The sequence below is a fragment of the Mirounga leonina genome, unplaced genomic scaffold (assembly GCF_011800145.1).
Source record: "Mirounga leonina isolate KUSES-001 unplaced genomic scaffold, KU_Mleo_1.0 Mir_153, whole genome shotgun sequence".
NCBI classification, from domain to species: Eukaryota; Metazoa; Chordata; class Mammalia; order Carnivora; family Phocidae; genus Mirounga; species Mirounga leonina.
Genome location: NW_023270387.1, coordinates 42660479 through 42686987, shown reverse-complemented (window position 1 = coordinate 42686987; position 26509 = coordinate 42660479). Strand labels below are relative to the sequence as shown.

Sequence of the window (26509 nt, the reverse complement as noted above, 5' to 3'; positions counted from 1 at the left end):
CCAGATCTTTATGTATCTTATTTTCTCACTTCATTGTGCTCTCTGTTCAACTGATTCAGAGAGGCTGTTCATGACACCGTATCTAAAAATATCTAAAATAACTTGCCAAAGCTCACTGTAGTCTCTCACCTTTCTTCACCCTTCTTTATAGAAATTATACCTATCTGGAATTACATGATGTATTTGTTTAATATCTGGAACTACGTTATGTATTTGTTTACTTTTTGTTATCATTCTCTCCAAATATAATTGAAATTCTGTTAGGGCTGAAATTTTGTTTTGTTCGCCATTTTATCCTCAAAGCTTTATCCAGTTCCTGGTACACAGCACATTCTCAATTAATACTGGCTAGATATACTTGGTTAATAATGTCAGGCTATCTGAGTCCTCATATAACTCATATAACTTTTGCTTGATCTTTAATGGGGTGATGTATATAAAATGTATTATATATTAGTTTGAAAATATTTTAAAATAGCACATAATATCTCAATAACATCTAATATCTGATTAAATATGTTTGAGTTGAGGACAAGGACAAATTAAACATGGCTAACATTTTGAGACTGGGAAGTAGCATTTGTTACATTTAACAGAAAGACAGAAATAGTGAAACTATTACAGAAGAATTTATTTGATATAAAAGTGAGTTTTGGATGTGTTGAGGTTGAGATGATGCCAGTTATGAAGACGGTACTATCCAGGTGCCATGTGAAGACTAATGACTAGAGCTTAAGTAAGACTACTTGACAATTGAAAATACAATGATGATTGGGTTCTCCAAAGAAAAGAACACAAGGAGAAAGGAGCCAAGGACCATGAGTTGATCTTAGAGAGACAGCTAGGAGACAGGAAGTGGCCCCACGTATCCCTAAACTCTGTACCTTTGTGCCTGCTGTTATCTCTTGTTGGAATGTCTTCCCCTCCCTAAGCAACTTGAACACTTCTACTTGGTTTTCTTTTCAGTGCTTCCTCCTGTGAATTTTTTTAGTAGATCACTGAGAGTCAAAATTGATAACTGATTCCCCCTTTTCAGACCAACAGAAATTTTTTTTTTTCAGCTGAAGAGTAATGGAGAATATAATAAGGCACAGTATGAAGAGCATGAGGAGTCACCTGGCAGTCATGGGTTTAAGTCAGCTCAATTACAGGCTAAGTGTACAATCTTGGAAAAATGATTTCATCTCTCTGAGTCTGCATTTCTACAGCTATAAAAATTAGTATATCTTTACTTTTCAAGGTTGTTGTACAAATTAAATGACATATGTAATAGTTCAGAGCACACTGAAGGAGCTTGATAAATATTCGTTCTCTTCTTGTGTGTATGTATGTTTTGGGGGAACTTGGGAGGAATCCTGGAGCATTCGGTTGCCAAATGACTCAAGAAAGGTGGAAAAACTATTTTAGCCAAAAAGCTAGAGAAAAGGATATTCTTATCTTCCCACTGTTTATTTCTTCTTCAACAATTCCATCTTTACCAAGGGAATGGAGATTGAGGAAAGAGGAAGAATCATTAACTCACAGATTTATGCCTAAGGCATACTTTCTTTTGGTATGAAGTGTTGTGTTCTCAAAGAGATATGACTTGCATGCCCCAGATATGGTGTAGCTAGCTCGCTTCCAAGCAGGGCTAATACAAATAAAAAGAACATTTCTGGAAACAAAACTTTGAAAAAAATGCTTAGTTTGTCCCCCCACCCAATTTATATCAATTAATTGAAAATATTTTAATCAAATTCAAGCAGTAACAAATGAAATCACTAACGTCACTTGCAAATTAAAATTCACTGTAATCACAGCATTCAAGAATATCAATTCATTATACAAAAGGAATGTTTTAGATGCAATTCATCAAAATCATCCAGACATAGTCTTTTATAGTTCCAAATATACTTCAATTATTGCAGAGCCAAACCATTTAATTAATCATTTCAAAGCATTTCTCTTCCCCCAAATTAAATATCTGAAACATATCATTCGTAACACCACAACCCACCAGATCTAAATTTTCTTAGCATTTACCTCTACCTACCCAGTGAGATATATTTAATTTCTGTTAAATATAACAGAAATATATTTAATATCTGTTAAACATAACAAATATATTTATTTATTTATTTATTTTTATTTTTATTTTTATTTTTTTTAAAGATTTTTATTTATTTATTTGACAGAGAGAGACACAGTGAGAGAGGGAACACAAGCAGGGGGAGTGGGAGAGGGAGAAGCAGGAGAGAGAGAAGCAGGCTTCCCACAGAGCAGGGAGCCCGACGCGGGGCTCAATCCCAGGACCCTGGGATCATGACCTGAGCCGAAGGCAGACGCTTAACGACTGAGCCACCCAGGCGCCCCAACAAATATATTTAAATGGCATATTATCAGGCAGTGGTAGAGCAAGACTTGACAAGTCAACTTATTCTCTTGGAAAATGAACTACTATTGAGTACTGATTCACCATTAGGTGAGGAACTAAATCTTCACCAGAGGGAATCTTTGCTGGTCACTCACTCACATATTTATTAGAGAATCTTTTTTTTTTAAGATTTTTTTTTTTTTTTTTGGGAGAGAGTGAGAGAGAGAGAGAGAGCACAGAGGTAGAGGGAGACGCAGACTCCCTGCTGAGCAGAAAGTCTGATGCAGGGTTCCATCCCAGCACCCTGAGATCAGGACCTGAGCTGAAGGCAGATGCTCAACCAACTGAGTCACCCAGGTGTCCCTAAAGAACCTTTTAAAACAGTCACTGTGTTAGTTGTTGTTGATGAAGACATAGAAAGCAATGCCTACAAGAAACTTACAGTCTAGCAGGGAGAAAAGCAAATAAATAAAATACAATTTGAGGGGTTCTACATGAAGGGACCCAGCAAGTCCAATGGAAATGCAATTTATAAAAGAGGTATAATATTTGGGTTAGGAATTGGAGGGTAAGAAGGTGTTTTTTTAGGTAGAAGGAAGATAAACACAGGTATTAGTAGAGACAAAAAGAGTAGAATATACACAGACAGGAGTACACCAAACAAAGAAATAGCTGAGGCATTTCATTACTTGTGGAGGGGACATCAGTAGTGGGTGGGATATGTAGTATGTGTTTGGAGGAGCACTGGTGGAGGGGATCTTTGGGGATTGGTGGAGTAGACTGGGGACTGGACCTCAGGTTGAGAAGGTCAAGTCTTGAAGGGCCATGTCTTTAAGGGCTTTGTGTGCTATGTAAAAGAGTTTTAGATTTTTTATATTTTATGGCTTATATACATACTATTTGAAGGTTGGGTAACATGATCAAATTTGCAGTTTAGGAAGATGGCTCTGGCAGCTGTTGGGACAGGCTGGCATATCAATAATGGAGATTTAGGACCTTGTGTCAGTAGTTCAGGCAATAGGTTATGGAGTTCTGATCCATGGCGATATCAGTGAGGATGCAAAAGATAAGGTAATGTAAGTAGAGAATATGATTGATTGGATATGAAGCATCAAGGAAAGTGAAGAGTCAAGATTGACACAGGTTTGGGCAGCTAGGTTGAAGGTGTAACTTTTATCCAGAGAGGAAATGTAAAAATGTACAAATAAGAAGAGCCTGCAATGATAATATTTAGAGAAGTGATGATGAGGTTATTATTTAATTTCCTGGTCAAAATAATATTTTCCTCTGATGTCCTGTCTTATACATTATAATTATCCAGGATGTCAAAAACACTGAATTCTAAAAATGGACTTAAATATTTGCATGCAATCAGTGCTTAAGAAATATCTGGTGAATTTCAACCATACCTGACCACTTTTTTTTTAATTTTACAAATTTATTTATTTGTTTTACAAAGAGAGAGAGAGCATGAGCAGGAGTCAGGGGGAGGTAGGGGATGAGGGAGAGGGAGAATCTCAAGCAGACTCTGCACTGAGTGCAGAGCCCCACACAGGGCTCGATCTTGAGACCTCTTGAAATCAAGAGTCGAATGCTTAACTGACTAAACCACCCAGGCGTCCCAACCTGAGGACTTTTAAAAGATATCTTCCACCATCTCACATAGTTTTAAATTGCTGACTTTAGAAATAGTTTTCATTTGAAGAAAGGAAATAAAAATAAATCATTAAAAAATCATAACTGGTAAAAATGTAACCATGTACTTAGTCTGATTCTGCGTTTAGGAAATATATCCCATTCCTTGTAGTAATTTAGTTCAAGTAAGTGCTGTCTGCATTATGTGGATATTTCAGCCCCCCCAAAACCCTGAAATGTCCTTCTTGTGCATACTTGCTTTGATGACCAAACGGGGTTGACTTTGGACCTTAACTAGATCATAACTTAGCAGAGTACTCAATCACAGAAAGAGAAAGTATGATGGGAAAAGGTTAACAAAAGAAAATGGGACAAGGGGTAATCATTTCATTTGTCAAGGGGCTTAAACGGGAAGGTATCCAACCTAAATCAAAATACAGGGAAGATGACACTTTTTACAAACGTCTTTTTTTAATCCTGACCTTTCATTGATTCCTACAAACTCTTTACTACCCTTTCAAATATAGTATTAGTGTTTATAATTTCTGGTAGCTAAGGTCGTGGACTCTAAAGTCAAACTCCTGGGATTAGGATTCAAGGTCCAACCCTTCCTAGATATCTGTCCTTAGGCAATTTGCTTTTCCTCACTGTCCCTCAATTCTCTCGTTTATAAAGTGAGGATACTCATGGGGTTGTCTTAGGATCTGATGAAAGTTTCTGAGGCATTGATAAATAGTGCCTGACACATTATAATTGCTGGTAATGGTTAGCTATTAGCATCAGCATCATCATTCTGGTCATCCTGTTTCCACATCCTACATTCCACCTTCTCTTCTATGGTTTCTGCTTGTTTACGCTTTGGACTGGAGTGCCTAAAAGCTTGATTTTAAATCTAGCAATGGTGACTGCCTGACCCCATACTTGGTGTCCTTTCTCATCTGCCTCCCCCTGGCAGTCTGTAGCCTCGTCCTACTTGCACCGAGCACTCTGCTACAAAATGCTACAGACTCTGACTCATTAACTTTTACTGAAAGTAAAAGGCTACCTGCCCTTTCATCATGCTTTGGTGCCTTCTGGAAATGGTGTGACTCAGCATGAGACAGGGCAGATTGGCTTCTCAGTCAGGAGGTCAAGCTTTCAAGAAAGCCTTTTACATTTTAGGGCTAAAGTTCTTAACTGCAAAGTGGTGTTCAAAACTGGGTTGAGCCACTCACCACTTTGGGCAAGTGTCTTCATCTTTCTAACCTTTGGAGTCTTCATTTGTATAATGGGCCTTCCAAGCAGGATCATGTAAGAAATGTAGTGGACTAACAGAACAAACGACAACTTACTGAATGGGAGAAGTTATTTGCAAAGGACATATCCAATAAGGGGTTAGTATCTAAAATATATAAAGAATTTATACAACTCAACACCAAAAAACCTCAAATAATCAAATTAAAAATGGGCAGAAGTTATGAACAGATATTTCTCCAAAAATTACATACAGATGGCTAACAGACACATGAAAAGATGCTCAATACCACTCATCATCAGGGAAATGCAAATCAAAACCACAATGAGATATCACCTCACACCTGTCAGAATAGCTAAAATCAACAACACAAGAAAATACAAGTATTGGGTGGATGTGGAGAAAAAGGAACCCTCACACACTGTTGGTGGGAATGCAAACCGGTGCAGCCACTGGGGAAAACAGTATGGGGGTTCTTCAAACGTTAAATATAGAACTACCATATGATCCAGTAATTCTACTACTGGGTATTTACCCAAAGAATAGAAAAACACTAATTCAAAAAGATATATGCACCCCAATGTTTATTGCAGCATTATTACAATAGCCAAGATATGGAAGCAGCCCAAGTGTCCATGGATAGATGAATAGATAAGGAAGAGGTGAGATATATATATATATATACAGACACACACACATATACACAATGGTATATTAGTCATTAAAAAAGAATGAAATGAAAATTTTTTCATTAAAAAAATGAAAATAAAAAAGAATGAAATCTTGCCATTTGCAATAACATGGATGGATCTAGAAGACACAATGCTAAGTGAAATAAGTCAGTCAGAGAAAGACAAATATCATATGATTTCAGTCATATGTGGAATTTAAGAAACAAAACAAGGGAACAAAGGAAAAAAAGAGACAAATGAACAAAAAAAACCCCCAAACTCTTAACTATAGAGAACAAACTGGTGGTCACCAAATGGAGGAGGGTGGGGGATGGGTGAAATAGGTGAAGGGGATTAAGAGTACACTTATGATGAGCATTGGGTAATGTATGGAATTGTTGAATCACTATATTGTACACCTGAAACTAACAGCACTGTATGTTAATTATACCGGAATTAATTTTTTTAAAAAAAGAAATGAATTGGATTAAATACATAGTATGCATGGGCACTTGTTGTATCCCCGGGATATCAAAGATCTTGATAGAAGTTGGTTTGATTCCTGAAGAATAAACACTGGAAGCCTGATCAATTGAATTCAAAAGGCATTACTGGTGGCCAAGTGTGTGGCAGGAAAATATTTAGGCAAGGCTCCTTTACAGCATATGACAATAATATGTATGTTTTTAAAATCTAGCATCACTATTCTAGGAAGTAATGCTGATTTTTTTTCCCAGCTTTTATATGTCACACCATTTTTATAGGTTGGAAATAGGTTATCAATGATGATGAGAAAACCAACAAGTTTGTGTTAGGAATATTCCTCAGTCAATACATCTGGGAATCAGCACATCTACCGTTCGCACTGCTTTCTACAAAAGTTTGCCTCCAGCTGCTCGCATCAAGCTGTCCGCACAAGCCCACGGTGGCGGTCCTGCATTGTCGCCGCACAAGCTCAGTGAAATGCCCGCGCCCCCTGGAGCGGCCCAGAGAACCCCGCCTGCCACCTAGTGGCCAGTAGAGGGACTGGCCCACTGCTGCCCTGGGTGGGCAGGAAGGGGTGTGGGGGCAAGGAAAAGAAAAAAGAAGGGGAGAGTCGGTAAACAGTTGACACACTGAGCCCGGTTCTTCACTAGCACCACTGAGGATGGTTAGAAATGCCCCAGAGTTAAAGGCTGTCTGCTCCTTTCAGCTCACGACTTGTTCTCTGTCTGGCACTGTTCTCCCTGGAGATGCAGTTGCAAAGCAGTGTCTGCACAGTGAATACAATTAAATGAAAGCCTCTGGAAATGTCCAAGGGGAAATTAGATAACATGTGCTTTGATATAGGGATTTGGAGTTTGAAGGTGAAAAAGACAGGCAAGACATCAGAAGTCTGCATCTGCTTAGCCCCAGTTTAGCTCATTAGCATTCTGCTAATGTGTCTTTGTTAAGTTCTTTACTGAAGTCAATTTGCTCAGTTTTTCTCAAGTATCATCAGACATTTTGAACATCTTTTAGATTAAAAGAAGTCCTAAAGTTAGACTTCTGTGATGAGTGGATGCTGGGATCATTTTTTTTCTTACATTTTTATGAGTTAACCAACAAAAGGGAAAAGTGCTTGCTGGTCCATTTGGGCTGGAACATTTGGTTCTCATTTTGCTGCCCTGGCAGCCATTAGATCAGTAGAAATGTCTACTTTCGCCCTGGTCCATTCTTTAGCTGTGGGCTGCACTCTTGGTTGTACCCCATGGCTGGATAGTGCCTGTGAGAAGCATCCTGAACTCAAATCCCCTCTTATTTCCCTCTGATGTTCCTACCATGCCTTTTTCCCCTCAATGTTATAATGTGTCTGCCTGAGTCAGAACACACTCTTGGGAGTGCCTAACTCCCACCAATGGGTCAAGTGGGCCCTGCTGTCTTCAGTTTCTGACCAAGACACTGGTGGGAGCCAGAGTGAAATGAACAGACATATCATAGAGGATAGTTGAGATTGATGATGGAGAACAGTGGGAATCTTTTATCCTTTGAGGAGCCCAAGTAGGAGGGATCAGTAGGGCTTGATCTCCTTTTTACCCCCTGTATCACCACAATAAATATTTACTGAACTCCTACCCAGAGCCAACCTAGGGATAAATAAGAAAATGTTCTTGCCCTCAGGGATTTCTGGTAGAATGTGTGTGTGCGTGTGATACATAATGACCATGGTAAAACCTCATAGAATGTCATGGAAACTCACCAGAATTTTGTGTGGAGAAGAACAATAACTCCTCTCTCTCTTCCTGAGCCAAGATATCTTTTCGGGAGTGTTATGGTCAGAATAGAATCATCTAGCTTACAGAGTAACATCTTCAAATCTCTCTCTGACTCCAGTACCCCTGCCTTCCTCTTGCAACAATTCTTGTGACTACCTTGGTTCCACCTGAATAATGCAGGATAATCTCTTCTCAAGATCCTTAACATAATCGCATCCACAAAGTCCCTTTTGCCATGGAAGGTGACATATTCACAGGTTCCAGGGAGTGGACTGTTACCATGTTTGAGGGTCATTACTCTGCCTACCACAGAGGACGTCCTTGTTGATATTATACTACTCCATTACCTCCCTTGTTCTGCCCATGCCATCTAAAATTGAAGAGTGTCTTTGCTGGTTTGGTTTTGCTTTTTTTTTATGGCAATATTATACGGTGACCATACACTGAAATTCTAGCCAATTTGCATCCCAAGGCCTTTCCCACTCCTCCATTAGTTAAGCACGCCCTCCCATTTTGCATTGATGCCATTGTTGGTTTGGACCTGAGTATGGGGGAATGGCAGCTGATCTCCTGATTGGACACTGGCTCTCGTGAGGTAAAAGTGTATGCCCTTCAGTCACCTAGGGAGAAAGTGGGAGGACATTCTAGAGTCCTCTCTGAGACTGCTGTGGAATTTATGTATGGAATGTGGAAGGTATGCTTAATAGCCCAACCAATAGCATGCCTCTGGCAATACCTCTGGCATACCACCTTATGCCTTGTGGGCAGGCGATGCCCTAGAGTTTGAGTCTACAGAGCAAAAGTCCTAACATGGGGCAAACAGGAAGGAGAAACAATTACCCACTTAATATATCCTGTTGAAAGCTTGTCAGTCATGTTATTGTGGGAAAAAACATGGTGTTTAGTCTTGGGTTTGAATCGTACCTGCATCCTTTATGAGCTGTGCCATCTTGGACAAATCACTAAACCTCTCTGCACTTAAGTTTTCTCACCTTTAAAACAGAGAACAATAATAATATCTAAATCATGGGGCACCTGGGTGGCTCAGTCAGTTGAGCACCCAACTCTTGGTTTTGGCTCAGGTCCTGATCTCAGGGTCATGGATAGAGCCCTGCATCAAGTTCTGTGCTCAGCATGGAGTCTGCTTGTCCCTCTATCTCTGCCTCTCCCCCAACTTATATGTGCTGTCTCTCTTCTCTCTCTCAAATAAATAAAATCTTTTAAAAAAATAAAATAAATAATATCTAATTCACATGGTTGTTGTTAGCTGAGAATATGTAAGTCTGTGGTTCTCAACATGTGATCCCTATGTCACCAGCACATTCATCAATATGAATCATTATTACCTGGGAGCCTGTTAGAAATGCAAACTCTCTGGCCCCACCCCAAACCTGTTGCATCAGAAACTCGGGAGTTGGGGAGCTTTATTCTAGAAGATACTTATGTGTAATACACGTAGTATAGTGTCTCACACATGACTGGGACTTGCTTAGCAGATGCTGATTGTAATGATCTTGACCTTCTCTGGGAGCTTCATTAGGGTTGCCACACTTTGTTTTTAATTACCATTCATTTTAGAAGAACAAGCAAGGTCAGTGACAGATCTGTTTGTTTACCAAGTCATGATCTCTCTCTCTCTCTCTTTTTTTTCTCTAACTAAAAAAGCCACATGAATTAGAGAAGATGGTGCTATTAGTTTGTATTTTGGCCATGCCATTTTAACTCAGCAGAAGGAGAGTCATATTCTCTGGCAGCTTCTCCCATCCAGAGTATGCAATCACGAAGCCTGATAACAAGGCCAGACAGCAAGCTTGTACACAGGAGGGATGTTGTGACTCTTTCTTTCTTTCTCTTTCTTTTCTTTTCTCTTTTCTTTTTTTGGCTAAATGTAAATGAACAATGTGAGCACTCACTTGCCTTCCCAAAGAGAGCTTCATATCATGTGATGTATAAAATTGACCACAGTGATTCATCGCTTAGTTTCTAAACATTAAGTAAAATGGACCCATCTGGGCCAAGTTAAAAATCAAAATAGTTTTTTCACGAAGAAATATAAATGCACTGCCAAAACCACAAGGGGAATGAGAAAAGTGGCTAACACTTACAAATCATTTTTATACTCTGAGGGAAGCCTGACTTCTGATAAAGCACAGTCACAGAAACTCCGTAAACTTCTACCTAAGAATATAAAGGAAATTTAGAGGACCATCGCCCCCCAGGATGTAGCCATGATTTACTAGTAATTCAGGCCAGGTTTCCAAAGTCAAATATTTCCATTTCAGTAAATTTCCTGAAGACTGATGTCATGGAACCTCATATTAGGTCACCAGAGCTTTATATTGGGAGGACGGGAAGGGAGATGACCCCATGATTAGGAAAAAGGAAACTCACATCTCATGAACCTGACCTGTGGGACATACTCTGTATGATGCTCACAATGATCCTGTGAGCATAATTCACAGTGGGATGCATAGTATCATCCTCATTGTCCAGAGGTTCTGAGAATTAAGGGCTTGGTCTCAAGTCCCAGCTTGTGTGTGGCAGAGCCAGGACTGGATCTATATTTTTGCTGACTGGCTCACTTCCTGCATCACAGTACTTCTGCCAAGTTATAACAGGATTGACACTGACAGCCTATCTTGTTCCGTGATGTCATCCTGACTGATTTGCCTATATGCCAAAAAAAAAAAAAAAAAAAAAGTCACCTTTAGGGTCATTTCTCTACGAGTAAAAATTAGAATAAAAGTACTAATATTTTATTTGGTAGAAATACATTCACAGTCACTTTATTTATTAAAAACAAGATGGAATATATAAACATGGTTGAGAAAATGAATCCATCAAGAAAGGCAATATTAAAATAAAAAAAGGGCTATAAAAACATACAGACCTGGGTTTGAATCCCAAATTTACTACTTATAAAATATGCACAAAATAAAGCTTGCTTAACCTCTACCTGTCTCCGTTATTTTCTTTTCTTATCTGTGGAGGGCATGATACTTTCTATTATAAAATACTGTGTGACGATCCAGTGAGATAATACATATAAAAGTACTTAGCATAGTCTCTGTAATCAAGTAGTTGTTCGAGAAGTGTTTACCACCTAGAGGATGAAGCAGGTCACTAAGGATCATTATTGGGAAAGCACAAACGGATTTGTGTGTTTTCTAGCGGAGAGGAAGGTGAGGACACATAAGTTTTGGTGGGGGATAGCTGGGGAGGCATCACACTGGTGTTAGGAAGTGGCCATGAGTATGAGAAATGTGATGGTAAACCGAAGAGGTTATTGAATGGAAGTTGCGGGAGCTGGAAGGCCGGCAGTTGGCAGCCCCCCTGCTCAGGCTAAGCCTCTGCAGTCCATTCCCTGCCTCCTGCCCACACACATTTGACACACTGCAATTCCCTGCCCACACTGGGTTGGTGGGCTCTTGTTCATATTGTTCCCCCACACTGTGTACCCCATGGTTTTTACCTGGCTCATGTCATCTTTCATTCTTTCCCAAAGAATGGGAAAGAATGCAGTGCAGCTGTCGGCTTTCCAGGAAGCCTTCCTGAAACCTCCAGATTGGACAAAGTGTCCTTTTTAGCCTGACTTCCCTCTGCATTGTCTCCTTTATCACTCCATACACTACAAAAATTAATGATTTGTATATGGTTTGGTCTCCCCCACTACTCTGTGAGCTGCTCCCAAGGGCAGGGTTTGTGTCTTATTTGTCTTTATATTCCTAGAATTCAGCAATGTACTGTGGGTACAGTGATTACTCTAAAAACACTGGTTGGAATTACACTGGACTGGGTCAAGGTGGGAAACACTAGGATTCCCTGCCTATTTCATGAGATTTTTATCAGAGATTAGGCACACCACAAAACACAAAAAGAGTTATGTCGGAAATTATGTAAATCCTCATAATTCCTAATTATAATAAAATGGTCATATTAATAAGTATAATAATTACTATAAATAGAAAAAACAAGTCAGTCAGATTTTTTCCCACACAAACAAAATCTATATAGATAGCCCAAAATCACCGTTAAATAGAAAAGATATCGGGCAGCCTTTTCAAGTTCAAATTTTACCTCAGAAGCTTCTGTGCTAAAACACAAGTCAGATCAGGCTCAGCTGAAGGAATGACTGTGGCAAGAAAGTACAGTGCCATAAAGATCCAGGAGCAGTTTGCAGGGAAACTCCTGGGGGCAAGTCACATTTTGCACCCATTCATCTCAGTTTTTCTCAGTTCAGGCTACAAAATATGAAAAGCTGGGCTGGGGACCATTGTTGGATGGTTATCTGCATGTGCCCTGAAGCCAGCCCATCTTTACTGGAAGCCTGCCTCTTCTACCGGCTCTCTTCATGGATTTGAGCAAGTAAATTACCCTCTGCTTACCTCAGTTGCCTTATCAGGAAAATGAGGATTGTTTTGAGGCTTAAAAGAGTTAATCCGTATAAGGATTTCGAACAGCACTGGGCCCATCACCAAGTGCTCAATGAATATAATTACTTACTATCCTCCACCCTTCTTTGTGTTCACTGTCAAATGCCAGTGTCATTCACGCGTCTTTATTCGTATATCCACCCATCTATCCATTTATTCAACCAACATTTTTGAGTGCTAACCACGTGCCTGGCACTGGGCTGGGTTCCAATGAACCAGAAAATGAAAGACATGGACCTTGTGCTTAGTAAGTTCACACGATAGTGTGTGTGTGTGTGTCTGCTCACACTCATGCATATCATGTGTGTAAGGGAATCTTACAGTTAAACATGGAATTGCAACACAGGGTGATGAATGTGCTGGAGGGAGAAGCATATGGCTCGTTTGGATCATAAAGAGTGGGACCTAATGTGGTCTCAGAGGGTCAGGACAGGTTTGCAGGTAGAAGGGGTATCAAAGCCGAGTGTGATTTAGCCAAGTGAGAGTTGAGGGTAGTGGGGCAGGTGTATTTTATAACACATTAGCTGCACTGATAGAAGCCTGAAAGCAAGAAAAGTGAATGGGTACGAATGGAAAGTCAAGGAGGGAGGGACTAGACGCCAGGCTGGCTGGGGTAAGGCTCATACCACCAGGGGCCTTTCCTGCCACGGAAGGGGAAAGAAGTCTGGCTCTAACCTATCCTCGCTGGGGAAGCCCTGAGGATGGCTAAGTAGGCATAAAGTATTTAAATAGTATCTATTGCTGGAACTGGATCCTTTGGGTGGTGTTTCTAATTCTCCACGTGTAGAATTTGCTGCTTCTGCCTCTGGGCTCTTCTGCTCCCCCGTAGACTCCTATCACAGCACTCTATCACTTTATTGAACCTAACCTGTTTCCAGTTCTGTTACGGAAGACTGAGAACTCCTCAAAGACTGTTTCTTACTCTCTGTGTCCCCAGAATCTACTTGGCACACAGCAGGCCTCCAAGGAAGCTTGATGAAAAACAAAAAGTTTGCTTGTAGCAAAAAATATTTTTTCTTATATTTTTCGAACCAAGTATTATCAGATAAAATCTGGGCAATCAAGTCCACAAAGTGAGTAGTTCTGCTCCCTGTAATGGCAGTGTGAGCCCTAAGAGCTGCGGCCCACCCGAATAAGACTCTGTCACTGAGCACTGTTGTGTGTCAGGCACGGGACTAGGTGCCAAGGAAGACAGAGAACTTCTGCTAAGACAGCATCAGGTAGCTACACCAAACAACCCCATCCCGGGCCCCTAGGGCCTATCACAGTGCCTGACAATGTTCAGTTCTGTTTGTATCAGTAATAAATGAAGAAGGTGTGAGGAATGCGTGCTAAATGTTCTGAGAGTCCAGATGAGGGAAAATCTGTGAGACAGTTTAATCTGATAGGGTTTCAGTGGGGAAGCTGGGCCCTGGAAGAGAAAAACAACATGGAAAGATGGAAGAGGCAGGGGATTCTAAAGAGGAAGAGATAACACGAACGTCCCTTCATATGGACTAATAACTCCTTAATGAAATCTAAGCAGATGGAACTCATCAAAGCTCTGAGCATCTTTGGGGTATATTGGCATTCACACAAGAGAACCAACTTTCCAGGCAAATTATAATTTGGGCGATGGACGTGAAAGGGCTAGCGGTTGCTTTAGCAGATAGTTTGAATGGGCTCTCATGACAATGTCAATGAAAGCAAAGTAAATTAGTTAATTAAAACAAAAGCGGCAAATGAGAGTTTCTAAAATTAAGGTGGAGGCAGGGAGAATGTTTCTGCTGCTGAGGAGAATCCCCAGCGAGGCTTTTACCTTCTGAGAAAATGTATGGTCTGGAACTACAGCCTCTGTCATTAATGTAGCTATGAAATGCCCACTGCATCTGAGAACCTCAGCCCCACGGCTCTGGAAATTCTGAATCTTGTAGAGCCAGAACTTTAGACTCATCACATTCAGTGCTTTCTTTAGGTCAGAAGGGGTTTTGTGCTCTTTTGTCAATTTGCAGCTGAAGTGAAGTCCTTCCACGGAAGCACGGCATCATCTGCTTGACAATGGTTTGATACTGCACCACGTCGTGCGGGAAAATTAGTGTCTAGAACCAAGATGTTAATCACAGGGACCTCTATACATTGATGGCATAAATAGTATGTTTCTATATAAAAAAAACCTATAGTGACTCACTCCTGTTTAAACAAAAATCTCCCTTTGCTATTTCAGTGAATTGAATGAGTGGCTCTAGGCACTTTTCTTTTGGGGGCTCTAGGGTGAGCATATTTCACTTCCCAGAAAACTGCTAGATCTCTTAGCACTGGCTCCATTTTTCCCTGAGGTGCTCAGAGAACAAAAGTGACAGTCTCCATGACCAGAGGTGGGAATTGGCTCCTTCTGTCGCCCTCTCACTGACAATAGGAATAGCTCTCCAGTGGCCCAGAAACACATCTTCTCTTTGGCTATGATGATATTTTCCATCATGATTCCCCTTTCTAGTATTAATGCTCCAGAAAGTTAAGAGAGTTACCTGAAAAAAATAGTCCTGTGTTCAACAAGTGTGCGGAATGATTGAAAAGAATGAATGAATGAATGAATGATTGGTTTCTACACTGCAAAACTTCTCAGTGTTTATCCCTAAACACAGTCACACTATTTTAAAGGACTAGTCAGAGTGCTTTCAAACTTGTTTGACCAAATACTTTTTTTTTTTTTTTCATAGAACAATTTGTGAGACTAGCTTTCTAAAGAATACATTCTGGGGAAGGCTCAGCTCTAAGGCCAATGAGCTGTAAGACCTGAGTTGAGAGCTGAGTGTAACGGGTCACGACTGTGGGTGAGGGTTCTAACCACACTGGACCTCAAGTTCCCCGTTTGAAAAATGGGAAAGATTACCGCTTCTCCTTTCAATATTTTGTGACCACTGGGTAATTCTCCTACCATTATTACTACCATTGTCACTACGAGGTACTATCATTTTCCATGGTAGACACTATTCATGCGCACTTGACACCCCCTTCTGAACCCCCTCAGTTTCCATTATAGGAGATATAAAAGCTAAATGCATGCTTTTTTCCTACTCTCTTGCAGCTAGGGGTATCTACAGGAGACAGTTTTGGTCAATGAGACAGAAAGGCAGTTATGGGATCCTGAGAAGACAATTGTTTTCCCTAATGAAAGGATGCAACACATGGAGCCACTGAACAACCATGAGTAAAAAGGTCCAGAGAGGACGCCTGGGTGGCTCAGTTGGTTAAGCATCTGCCTTCCGCTCAGGTCATGATCCCAGGGTCCTGGTATCGAGCCCCACGTCAGACTCCCTGCTCAGCTTCTCTCTCTCTCGGCTTTTCCCCCTGGCTTATGCACTCTCTCTCTCCCTCACACTCTCTTTCTCTCAAATAAATAAATAAAATCTTAAAAAACAAAAGACCCAGAGAACAGCGGAGATGTTGGCTCTGAGCCAACATCTGAACCACTGAGCATTGGAAGACCACGAGGAGCTGTCTACGTGTTTCTTGTAACATGAGGGAAGTGAAATCTATACAAATCATAAAAGTCTCTGAAAATCAGGCTTTCCCTTACCTGCAGCTGAACACATTTCTAAAGATTTACCTACCATTTATTGAGTGCTTTCTGTGTGTTAATACTAAGGATTTAACACATATCGCTTCATTACTCTCACAACAGGGATCATTATCTACCATTTTACAGTTGAGGAAACAGACTGGTGTACCTTGTTCAAATTCACACTTCTAGTTTGAATCCACGTGTGGCTCCAGAGCCAGATCTATACACTAGTTTGCTATATTTGCATCTACTGTCTCTACGTCCACTGCTCCAAGAGTGTGTCCTAACTTTTGGAAACACAGTCACTATAACCGTGAGAGGTATTACTTTCATTCTAACGTATGCAATTCATGTCATCTTTAAAATGGAGCCCTAGCTGTCTGCCATGAGATGCCTTTTCAAACAGGGCCCAGACCCAGTCTGGGTTTATAGTAGCTTGCCTCTCCATGTAACAGATGGAAGAAAGCAGAACCAGGCTGGGCCTAGCATAGCAGCTGCTTCTCTCCAAAGACCTACAGTCAGAGATCTAAGTTAACTATTTAAGTTCCCTGTAAATCCCAATAGATGGGCTCATTGGCATATTACAGAATTCAAGCCTGAGAAGCCCAACTAATGAAGGTAATTTAGATTAAAATGTGAAAGTATTAGAAGCATCCAAGTTCACTTCTTTCCCCATTATTTAAGTCCTAGAGATAGATAATGTGATACACACTGGACTTTATAAACTAAGGGAAGATAAATCCATATATAACCAGTTATATCTTACAATGTGATAAATACCATATTAACATTCTGAACATCTTGATGTTGGATCACAGAAAAGAATTACTTAGTGTGAGAGACCATGGGAAACCTAGAGGAAAATAATTTTAGTTTGGATCTAAATTATTTTGTAGGATTATAGCTAAAAGAGGGTGGCTGGTAGGGGATGTGTGTGATGCAAGGGTACTATAGCTTTTTCTGGCTTTTCTTCTCCATATTAAAGGTAGGTTCCAGCAAAAAAGAAGTCATTATATAATCAGACTATAGCCTGTCTCAGCCATAATAGACCAGCATTTGCCAGAACTAAGTGCAGGAAACTCAACAAGTGCCAAAGGTCCCTCCTCACTATCTTTGATATTCTAATACCCAAACGTACTGACTGCAAAATCCAATCATCAAGGACTACATGGCTCTGTAGGGAAAACAAGTTAAAATATTGCCAAAAATCCTGAGAATTTCTGTTTCCTATTTGCACTATCAGTAAATTTTGTTATTTATATTGCCCCTTATTTACTAAAGTAGAGAGGAAATAGTTGAAAATAGTAACCTAATGTAACTAGAGGTATGTTAGAATTGTAGCAAAACATGAGATCAATGGATGGGATTGATGACCTGATTCGTGAGGAGAAACTGAGGACCACGGGAGTGCAGGGGATACTTGTAATAGAGATCACAGTAGGGTTCATGTTATGAAAGGTAGTAGAACCACTAGGGGATAGTAGTATGCACACCTGAACACAAGCAAGAAATACCCCCCACATTCCTACCTTCCCAAATTTATTTGCTCAATAAATATACCAAAGATTATCTTGTCTTCTATGCATCTAGTGCCCTTCTTGGTACTTCCAGACACTGGAGGCACAGTGATGACAAGGGAGACAAGGCTCCCACTCCTAAGGAGCTCACCTTGCTTAAATTAGGACAAAGGGTGTGTTCTACAATCTGGCAAGGAACTAGACCATGTCAAAATGGAGATGCTCTGGAAAGGTCAGGCTGTGTAATCAATAGGTCTATAGACCTATACTGCATTTTACGATGCTCTCTCTGTTATTAGGATTATCCTGGTTGCATTCCTGACACAGAGACTTTCAAGGGTGGAAGAAGACTGACAATTGTTAACGTAGTTAAAAATAACAGCAAACACACACTTACGAAGTGCTTACTGCATGGCATATACTTTACATGTATTTTCTCATGGTAGATGAACCATGAGAGACTATGGACTCTGAGAAACAAACTGAGGGTTTCAGAGGGGAGGGGTGTGCGGTGATGGGTTAGCCCGGTGATGGGTATTAAGGAGGGCACATATTGCATGGAGCACTGGGTGTTATATGAAAACAATGAATCATGGAACACTACATCAAAAACTAATGATGTACTGTATGGTGACTAACATAATAAAAAAATACTTTACATGTGTTTACTCATTTAGTCTTACAACCCTGTATGAAGGCTGTGTTTCATTATGTCCATTCATCAGAGGAGGAAAGCAAGGCATAGAGAGGCTAAGGGATGTGCCTACGGTTCCACAGCTGGTAGGTGATGCTGCCAATATTCAGTCCCAGAGCTGCCTGACTCTGTACTCTGACACCTTCAGTAAAGTATCTACCGTGTACCTGGCCTTTACGCATATATTGTTTCTTTCACTCTTTACAATCCTCTGAGGCAGGTGATATGATCTCAGTTTGGCAGATGAAGAAACTCAGGCTCAGAGAGAAGAATGGCAGCGCCACGGTTCAGACTCAGGAGAAACTGGCTACAAAGTCAGTGCTTTTCCCCATCGCTCCACACTGTCTAAGGAGCCTGTCTGAAGGGAGTGTTTGGGTTGCTTCGGGACAGGCTCACAATTCCACCCCTCTCACAACCTGTTTGTATTACCTATCAGGATGCCTTGGAAGGTTTTATTTGAAGAGATAGTTTGGTAAAAGAGAAGTCTGGAAAATAAATCTTCTTAGACAAAATAAAAGGCTGATCTTGCAGAAGTTTCAGGAAGAAAACATTCTAGAGAGGAGTCAGGAAAGCAGATGGAAAATATTCTGGCAGTTTAGAGAGATGAAAGGCCTTCTGTGGATAGACCATGACATTGCCACGATTTATTGAAGAAATAGAAGACACAGTTATTTGCCCCAAGATTAACAATTTAGTTAAATACCTTGCTCAGTGTACACGGAAAGAGATGAGAGGCATACAGGAATTAGAAAAAAAATTAAAAGAGGCAAGGATACAAGTTAATAACACAAATAAATTAAGCTATGTGATTAAGTACCTTATGAGTGCTTTTCAATCCTCAGAAGATACAGTATCTTTACCATCACTATTATTCAGGATTTGAAGAATTAGGGCTGATAGAAAGGTGGGACTTTCCATGCAGGCTAAATTATGGCATAAGAGAATTGTTCAAGAAATAATATTTAGCTATTTATCTTCCATTTGAAAGATGTTTATCTTTCATTTATTTATCAGGCTTTATGAAAATTGTAAAATCTCTGTAGAGTAAGCAGATGATATCCTGACTAGCTCTTCTGATAGGTACTTCTTAAATGGAGGGAGTCCTTATTCCCAGGAACAATCTATGTAGCCTTTTTAATACCTCCAAATTTGTTCCCAAGCCACTGATAAGATGATCTCATTGCCCCCATGTTGGGAAGTTATTAGTTGTACTAATTTCACATCCGCCCCTCACAGAGGCCACAGTCTTCTCTTCCCCTGAGAAGCAGGGAAGGAGAAGTGGTTACTAGCCAGGCTTACCACTAGCATAAGTCTGAGCAGCTATTTGAGATGATAGGTTACACTGCAAGTTCTTAAAATTTGTCATATAGGTCTCTGGGACAGCATGGAATATGGCAATCTATGCTACCAGTATTCTCTAGATGTTTATTAAAGATACAGATCTCAATTGGCTAAAAAAAATTATCTCATTGCCTTCTGAAATGACTTAGGAGGTATTTACCATATAAGGAAGTCCCTCGTGGTGGGGGAATTATTGGCTGATGGCTCCAGATTCTTTTCAGATGGGGCTTGACCCTTAAGTACTACCTGAGATACTAAACTTGAAGGGAGGGGTGGGACTATGGGCAACAGAGAAAACAGGAAACTAGCTAGTTGTTGTGGAAGATTATATGCAAGGTCACTTTTGCCTCGTTCGGATACTTAGTTATTTCCCAAAGAGTTCAGGTTGCCCATTAGGAACTAACACATGGAGTCTACATTCGCATGTCTCTATGGGATGGGCAGTCAAAGGGCTCTTCTGGGTTTGGGAAAGTTCAGGCACACAGCGCAGCCAGATACATAAGGCTCGTGGCACTCTGCTCAGCATAATCTTCTGTGTTAACAATAACCTTCTCTACTCTGTTCTGGTGAATTAGAATTTGGTCCATGATGTATTTCTGTCCCCTCAGGACCTGGAGGTCCTTGCCTTGGCTTAATGACTTAACTGTACTCTCCCTGCCCTTTTGGACCTCATTTCCTTTCTGCTGAAACTCTGCTTTTTTTTTTTTTTTTTTTTTTTTTTTTTAATCCCAACTTCTCTGTCTCTGGCTTTGGCATAAGTAACTGGGGCCACATCCAATTAACCCCACAAAAACCATTCAATGAGAATACCCAAGACCCCTTTCCCCACACCCTGCCTCCCAGAGTTTAATTCACTCACATATTTCCCATTTAAAAGACCCAGGAAGCAAACGCCATTGCTTCAGCTATAGGGGCCAGTGCCCCACAACACCGCCCCACAACACCCCCCCACAACTTTTACCTTAGGGTTTCCCCAGAGGAGCCCCTCCTCTTCCACAGGTTGACCAGGCTGCTGGATCTGCTGGCTGCTGAGGATGACTTGCCATCCCCCACATGCATGCGCACCACGGTAGATGTGGTGAAGGCGCTGCGCACATTTCTCTCTGGTTTGGCCAGGATGATGTACACCTTCGGCACAAACATGCAGCCCAGTGCCACTGTGGCACTGAGACTGACTGAGAAACACATGGTGATGATTTTGTAGTTGCTGCCAAAGTAGATTGGCACAAAGGCCAGCCATATAATGCAGGTGGTGTACATTGTGAAGGCGATATACTTGGCCTCGTTGAAGTTAGCTGGAACATTTCTGGTCTTGAAAGCATAGAAGGTACAGCTCAAAATCAGCAAACCATTGTATCCAAGAGGAGTGACAACACCTAGGTTGGTGGTATTACAGATCAGGTAGACCTCTCGAATGCTTGGGTAGTCGTGCATTATATCAGGAGGCTCCATTATAAAGAGGGCAACGATGATGCCCAACTGAATGCATATAAGAATGAAAGCAATCACCAGCTGGGCACATGCACTCATGAACCTGGGCTTTTTGGTACAGATCTTCTTCTTGCTGCCGGCCAGGATCCTTGCAATACGATTGGTCTTGGTCACAAGGGCTGAGTAGCTCATGGCTGGGGAAAGACCAATACCAATTCTCTGAAGGTAGCAATAAATCTGTTTGGGCTTTGCGATGAGGCAGAAGGTACATAAGTAACCCAGGCAGATGCCAGCAAGGATGATATAGCAGAGTTCCCTACTGGAGGACTTGACTACTGGTGTATCACGGTAAATGATGAAGACTGCAGTGACAAACAGGGTGGCTAGCAGGCCGAGGCAGGCAAACACCACAGCTGCAATGGGCTCAGGGTCACCCCAGCGGAGATACTGTACTGGGATCAAGTCACAACCTGCAGAGACACAGACACATATCAAAAAAAAGGGAAGGAACATTTACTTGGGTCCACCTAAGTAAACCGCCTAAGTTACAAGCAGCTGCTTATGACCCTTTCACTTTGACTCCAATCTACCTTTCTAATCTCGGTATCCTATGCTACTCAGTTCTTCATATATTCATTCATAAATATATATTTTTATAATATCACATACCCTGTGATAGGAGCTGTTCTAGGTTCTGAAAACAAAATGGTGAAGACCTTGCTCCCTGCTCTCCTAAGAAATAACTGGGGAGGGAGTGCTTCTAAGTAATTACTTACAGCTGTGATAAGGGCCACTAAGAAGGACAGCATGATTCCTAATGTAGTCTGTGGGAGCAATCAAAGCCTCCTTCAACAGCATTGAGCAAATGGAAGTGTTGTTTTGATAAGTTTGGGCATCCAGTAGGTTTGGCACATGGAGATTAATTGTAAGGAAAGAGCTTGGGGGAACTGGAGGCATGAAAGGAGGCCGCCGTACAGGTGGGATGAATGGCCTAGATAAGGCTGGGAGGTAGGCAGGGAAGGGATCTTGCAGGGCAGAGAGGCCTAGATCAATAGGAAATCATTGGAGGGATCTATATACAGGAGAGGAAAGACATGGTCAGATCTATTTTAAACACTCTTGGTTGCTGTGTGCATCTGGGATGAGATAAAGGTGTAGACAGATTTGAATATTATTTGAAGCAATATAAAGAGCTTAAGTGGGTGTGGGGCTCCTTGAGAGGTCAAGACATCAAGGATGACCAACATTGGATCCATCTATGCTATCCTTGAATCCACTGTATACAAAGGTTAGGATTTTCAGAGAATTGTATGGTTCCAATGTTACAGAAGAGAAGATACTTTATAAAAAAAGGGGGGCAGCAAAGGCAAAGTGACCCCAAAGGCAAACAATTGGTCTGTGTGGGAAGTGCCAACACTCCAAAAATTATTCTTGACTCATGGCTTGCAGGTTTTTATATCACTTCATTCACATCAGAAAAAAATGACAAAACTTGGCATCATTTGGGCTATGTACCTTCTTTTCACATTTCTTTACGATAGTGATTCTCAAACTTGGCTGCACACTGGAATCACCCAGAGACATTTAAAAAAATACTGTGGCCTGGGTCTCACTGTCAGAGTTTCTGATTTAACTGGTCTGGACATCAGGATTTTTAACAGACACTCCAAGTGATTCTAAACATGCAGCCAAAGTTGAGAACCACTACTCTAGAAGGGTCATTTGTGTGTGTGTGTGTGTGTGTGTGTGTGTGTGTGTGTAAAGTAGCATTTGTTACATTTAACAGAAACATAGAAATAAAGAAACTGTATTGAGTGAGCAGGAAAGGAGTTAAACAATCTGGAGCATTGGATATTTAAGGAACAAGGCAGAGATAACTAATTGCCTGAAAATATCCATTCTCCCCTTTATTCTCAGCAACAGATCTCTAATTTCATTTGGGGCTGGTAAAGGGTGCAGCTACACTACATTTTCCAGCAACCTTTGCAGTCAGAGGTGCTATGTGACTAGGTTTTAGCCAGAAAGATGTCAGCAGGGAACTCCTTATAGAAAAATGACTCATATTGGAGAATATGTTTTTTGCCCTTCTTGGCTTTCTCCTTCTCCTGCCTGGAATATAAAGATGGTGGCTAGAGCTCCAGCAGTTATCTTGGAATATAAGGTAACTTTAAGGACAGAAAATGTGTTCTGAGCTTTGGAAGAGAATCCCTGTTAACCATGGAATCACTAGCTCTAGACTATGGATCTCATATTTGCCTTGTTTAAGCTACTTCCACCCCCCTCCCTGATATATGTAGCCAAACCAAATCCTAACTGGTACAGGTATAAGATTTTCCTATTAAATTCCCATATTTCACAATAAAGGTGTTGGAGTAAGAGGCTTTGAATATACCAAAGTTACTTGGAGGTAAGGGAGACAACAATAAGTAATGATAGCAAAGAAGCATGTGGTTCTTTCAAAATATGTCTAAGGGCAGCTTTTGTAAAAAGGAAAGGAAATATTCTCTGTCCCTTATTTCCCAGTCTCTTTCTTCAAGATCTCAGACTTCAAATAGTACCATTAGTTTATTGTTAAAGTCATTATGGGTTTAATGGGATTTGTGAGTTAGCCTAGGATCTTCAGCACACTTTACAGAATTGTTTCTATGGGAAAATGCAGTCTTATTTTAAAAATCTGTGTGTTTAGAGGCCCCTGGGTAGCCAAGTTGGTTAAGCATCTGACTCTTGATTTCGGCTCAGGTCATGATCTCAAGGTCATGAGATCGAGCTCTGCATCGGGCTCCAAGCTAGGCATGGAGCCTGCTTAAGATTTTCTCTCCCCCCCCCCCTCTAAAACAAAACAAAACAAACAAAAAATAAATAAACAAAACCCCTGTGTATTTAATATTGAAACAAGGTGCTTTTAACTTAAAAAAAATGTGGATCACCCAGATTAAATATGAGACTGTCATTTTACATAATGTTATTAATTATAAATAAACACATATCTCATTGCTAATGAAGATAGCTGTATCCTTATTTTTAGGCAACTGTGTTCACATATGAGGCTTATATGTTGGAATTCAGTTTCTGAAATTTTAGTATACCATGGGGTTTAGCTTCGTATTTATAGATTTGCTCCTTGTAGAGACTATTTTACAATAAGAAAGTAGGGATTAATCAATCATTCCTATCTCTATTCTTCCATAATTTTTATTTAGAACAGTGATGTGACAATGAAATTTATTATCTACTGTAGTTAATTCTTTTTTATTTATTTATTTTTTTTATTCTTATGTTAATCCCCATACATTACATCATTAGTTTTAGATGAAGTGTTCCATGATTCATTGTTTGTGCATAACACTCAGTGCTCCATGCAGAATGTGCCCTCCACAATACCCAACACCAGGCTAACCCATCCTCCCACCCCCCTCCCCTCTAGAACCCTGTTTGTTTTTCAGAGTCCATCGTCTCTCATGGTTTGTCTACCCCTCCGATTTCCCCCGCTTCATTCTTCCCCTCCCGCTACCTTCTTCTTTTTTTTTTTCTTAACATATATTGCATTATTTGTTTCAGAGGTACAGATCTGAGATTCAAAAGTCTTGCACAATTCACAGCGCTTACCAGAGCACATACCCTCCCCAGTGTCTATCACCCAGTCACCCCATCCCTCACACCCCACTCCAACAACTCAGTTTGTTTCCTGCGATTAAGAATTCCTCATATCAGTGAGATCATATGATACATGTCTTTCTCTTTTTGACTTATTTCACTCAACATAATACCCTCCAGTTCCATCCACGTCGTTGCAAATGGCAAGATCTCATTCATTTTGATGGCTGCATAATATTCCATTGTATATATATATACCACTAGTTCTTTATCCATTCATCTGTCGATGGACATCTTGGCTCTTTCCACAGTTTGGCTATTGTGGACATTGCTGCTATAAACATCGGGGTGCACGTACCCCTTCAGATCCCTACTTTTGTATCTTTGGGGTAAATACCCAGTAGTGCAATTGCTGGATCATATGGTAGCTCTATTTTCAACTTTTTGAGGAACCTCCATACAGTTTTCCAGAGTGGCTGCACCAGCTTGCATTCCGACCAACAGTGGAGGAGGGTTCCCCTTTCTCCGCACCCGGCCAACATCTGCCGTTTCCTGAATTGTTAATTTTAGCCATTCTGACTGGTGTGAGGTGGTATCTCATTGAAGTTTTGATTTGGATTTCCCTGATGCTGAGCGATATTGAGCACTTTTTCATGTGTCTGTTGGCCATTTGGATGTCTTCTTTGGAAAAATGTCTGTTCATGTCTTCTGCCCATTTCTTGATTGGATTCTTTGTTCTTTGGGTGTTGAGTTTGATGAGTTCTTTATAGATTTTGGATACTAGACCTTTATCTGATACGTCATTTGCAAATATCTTCTCCCATTCTGTTGGTTGTCTTTTGGCTTTGTTGACTGTTTCTTTTGCTGTGCAAAAGCTTTTTATCTTGATGAAGTCCCAATAGTTCATTTTTGCCCTTACTTCCCTTGCCTTTGGCGATGTTTCTAGGAAGAAGTTGCTTCGGCTGAGGTCAAAGAGGTTGCTGCCTGTGTTCTCCTTTAGGATTTGGATGGACTCCTGTCTCACATTGAGGTCTTTCACCCATTTGGAGTCTATTTTTGTGTGTGGTGTACAGAAAGGGTCCAGTTTCATTTTTCTGCATGTGGCTATCCAATTTTCCCAACACCATTTGTTGAAGAGACTGTCTTTGTTCCATTGGACATTCTTTCCTGCTTTGTCGAAGATGAGTTGACCATAGAGTTGAGGGTCCATTTCTGGGCTCTCTATTCTGTTCCATTGAGCTATGTGTCTGTTTTTGTGCCAGTACCATGCTGTCTTGATGATGACAGCTTTGTAATAGAGCTGGAAGTCTGGAATTGTGATGCCGCCGGCTTTGCTTTTCTTTTTCAACATTCCTCTGGCTATGCAGGGTCTTTTCTGGTTCCATACAAATTTGAGGATTATTTGTTCCATTTGTTTGAAAAAACTGGATGGTATTTTGATGGGGATTGCATTGAATGTGTAGATTGCTCTAGGTAGCACTGACATCTTCACAATAGTTGTTCTTCCAATCCATGAGCATGGAAAGTTTTTCCATTTCTTTGTGTCTTCCTCAATTTCTTTCATGGTATTTTATAGTTTTCTGAGTACAGATCCTTTGTCTCTTTGGTTAGATTTATTCCTAGGTATCTTATGGTTTTGGGTGCAATTGTAAATGGGATCGACTCCTTAATTTCTTGTTCTTCTGTCTTGTTGTTGGTGTATAGGAATGCCACTGACTTCTGTGCATTGATTTTATATCCTGCCACTTGACTGAATTCCTGTATGAGTTCTAGCAGTTTTGGGGTGGAGTCTTTTGGGTTTTCCACAGAAAGTATCACATCATCTGCAAAG

The 26509-nt window shown here is 40.7% G+C and overlaps 1 protein-coding gene across 1 annotated transcript in view; it reads right to left on the bottom strand.

The window, feature by feature from the left end:
• Positions 1–26509, bottom strand: part of GRM5 (glutamate metabotropic receptor 5) — a 600744-nt gene that overhangs the window by 31551 nt on the left and 542684 nt on the right. Inside the window, exon 8 of the mRNA XM_035009412.1 lies at positions 20615–21554. Coding sequence (XP_034865303.1) covers positions 20615–21554 — 940 coding nt within the window. The remainder of the gene's footprint in view (positions 1–20614; positions 21555–26509) is intronic.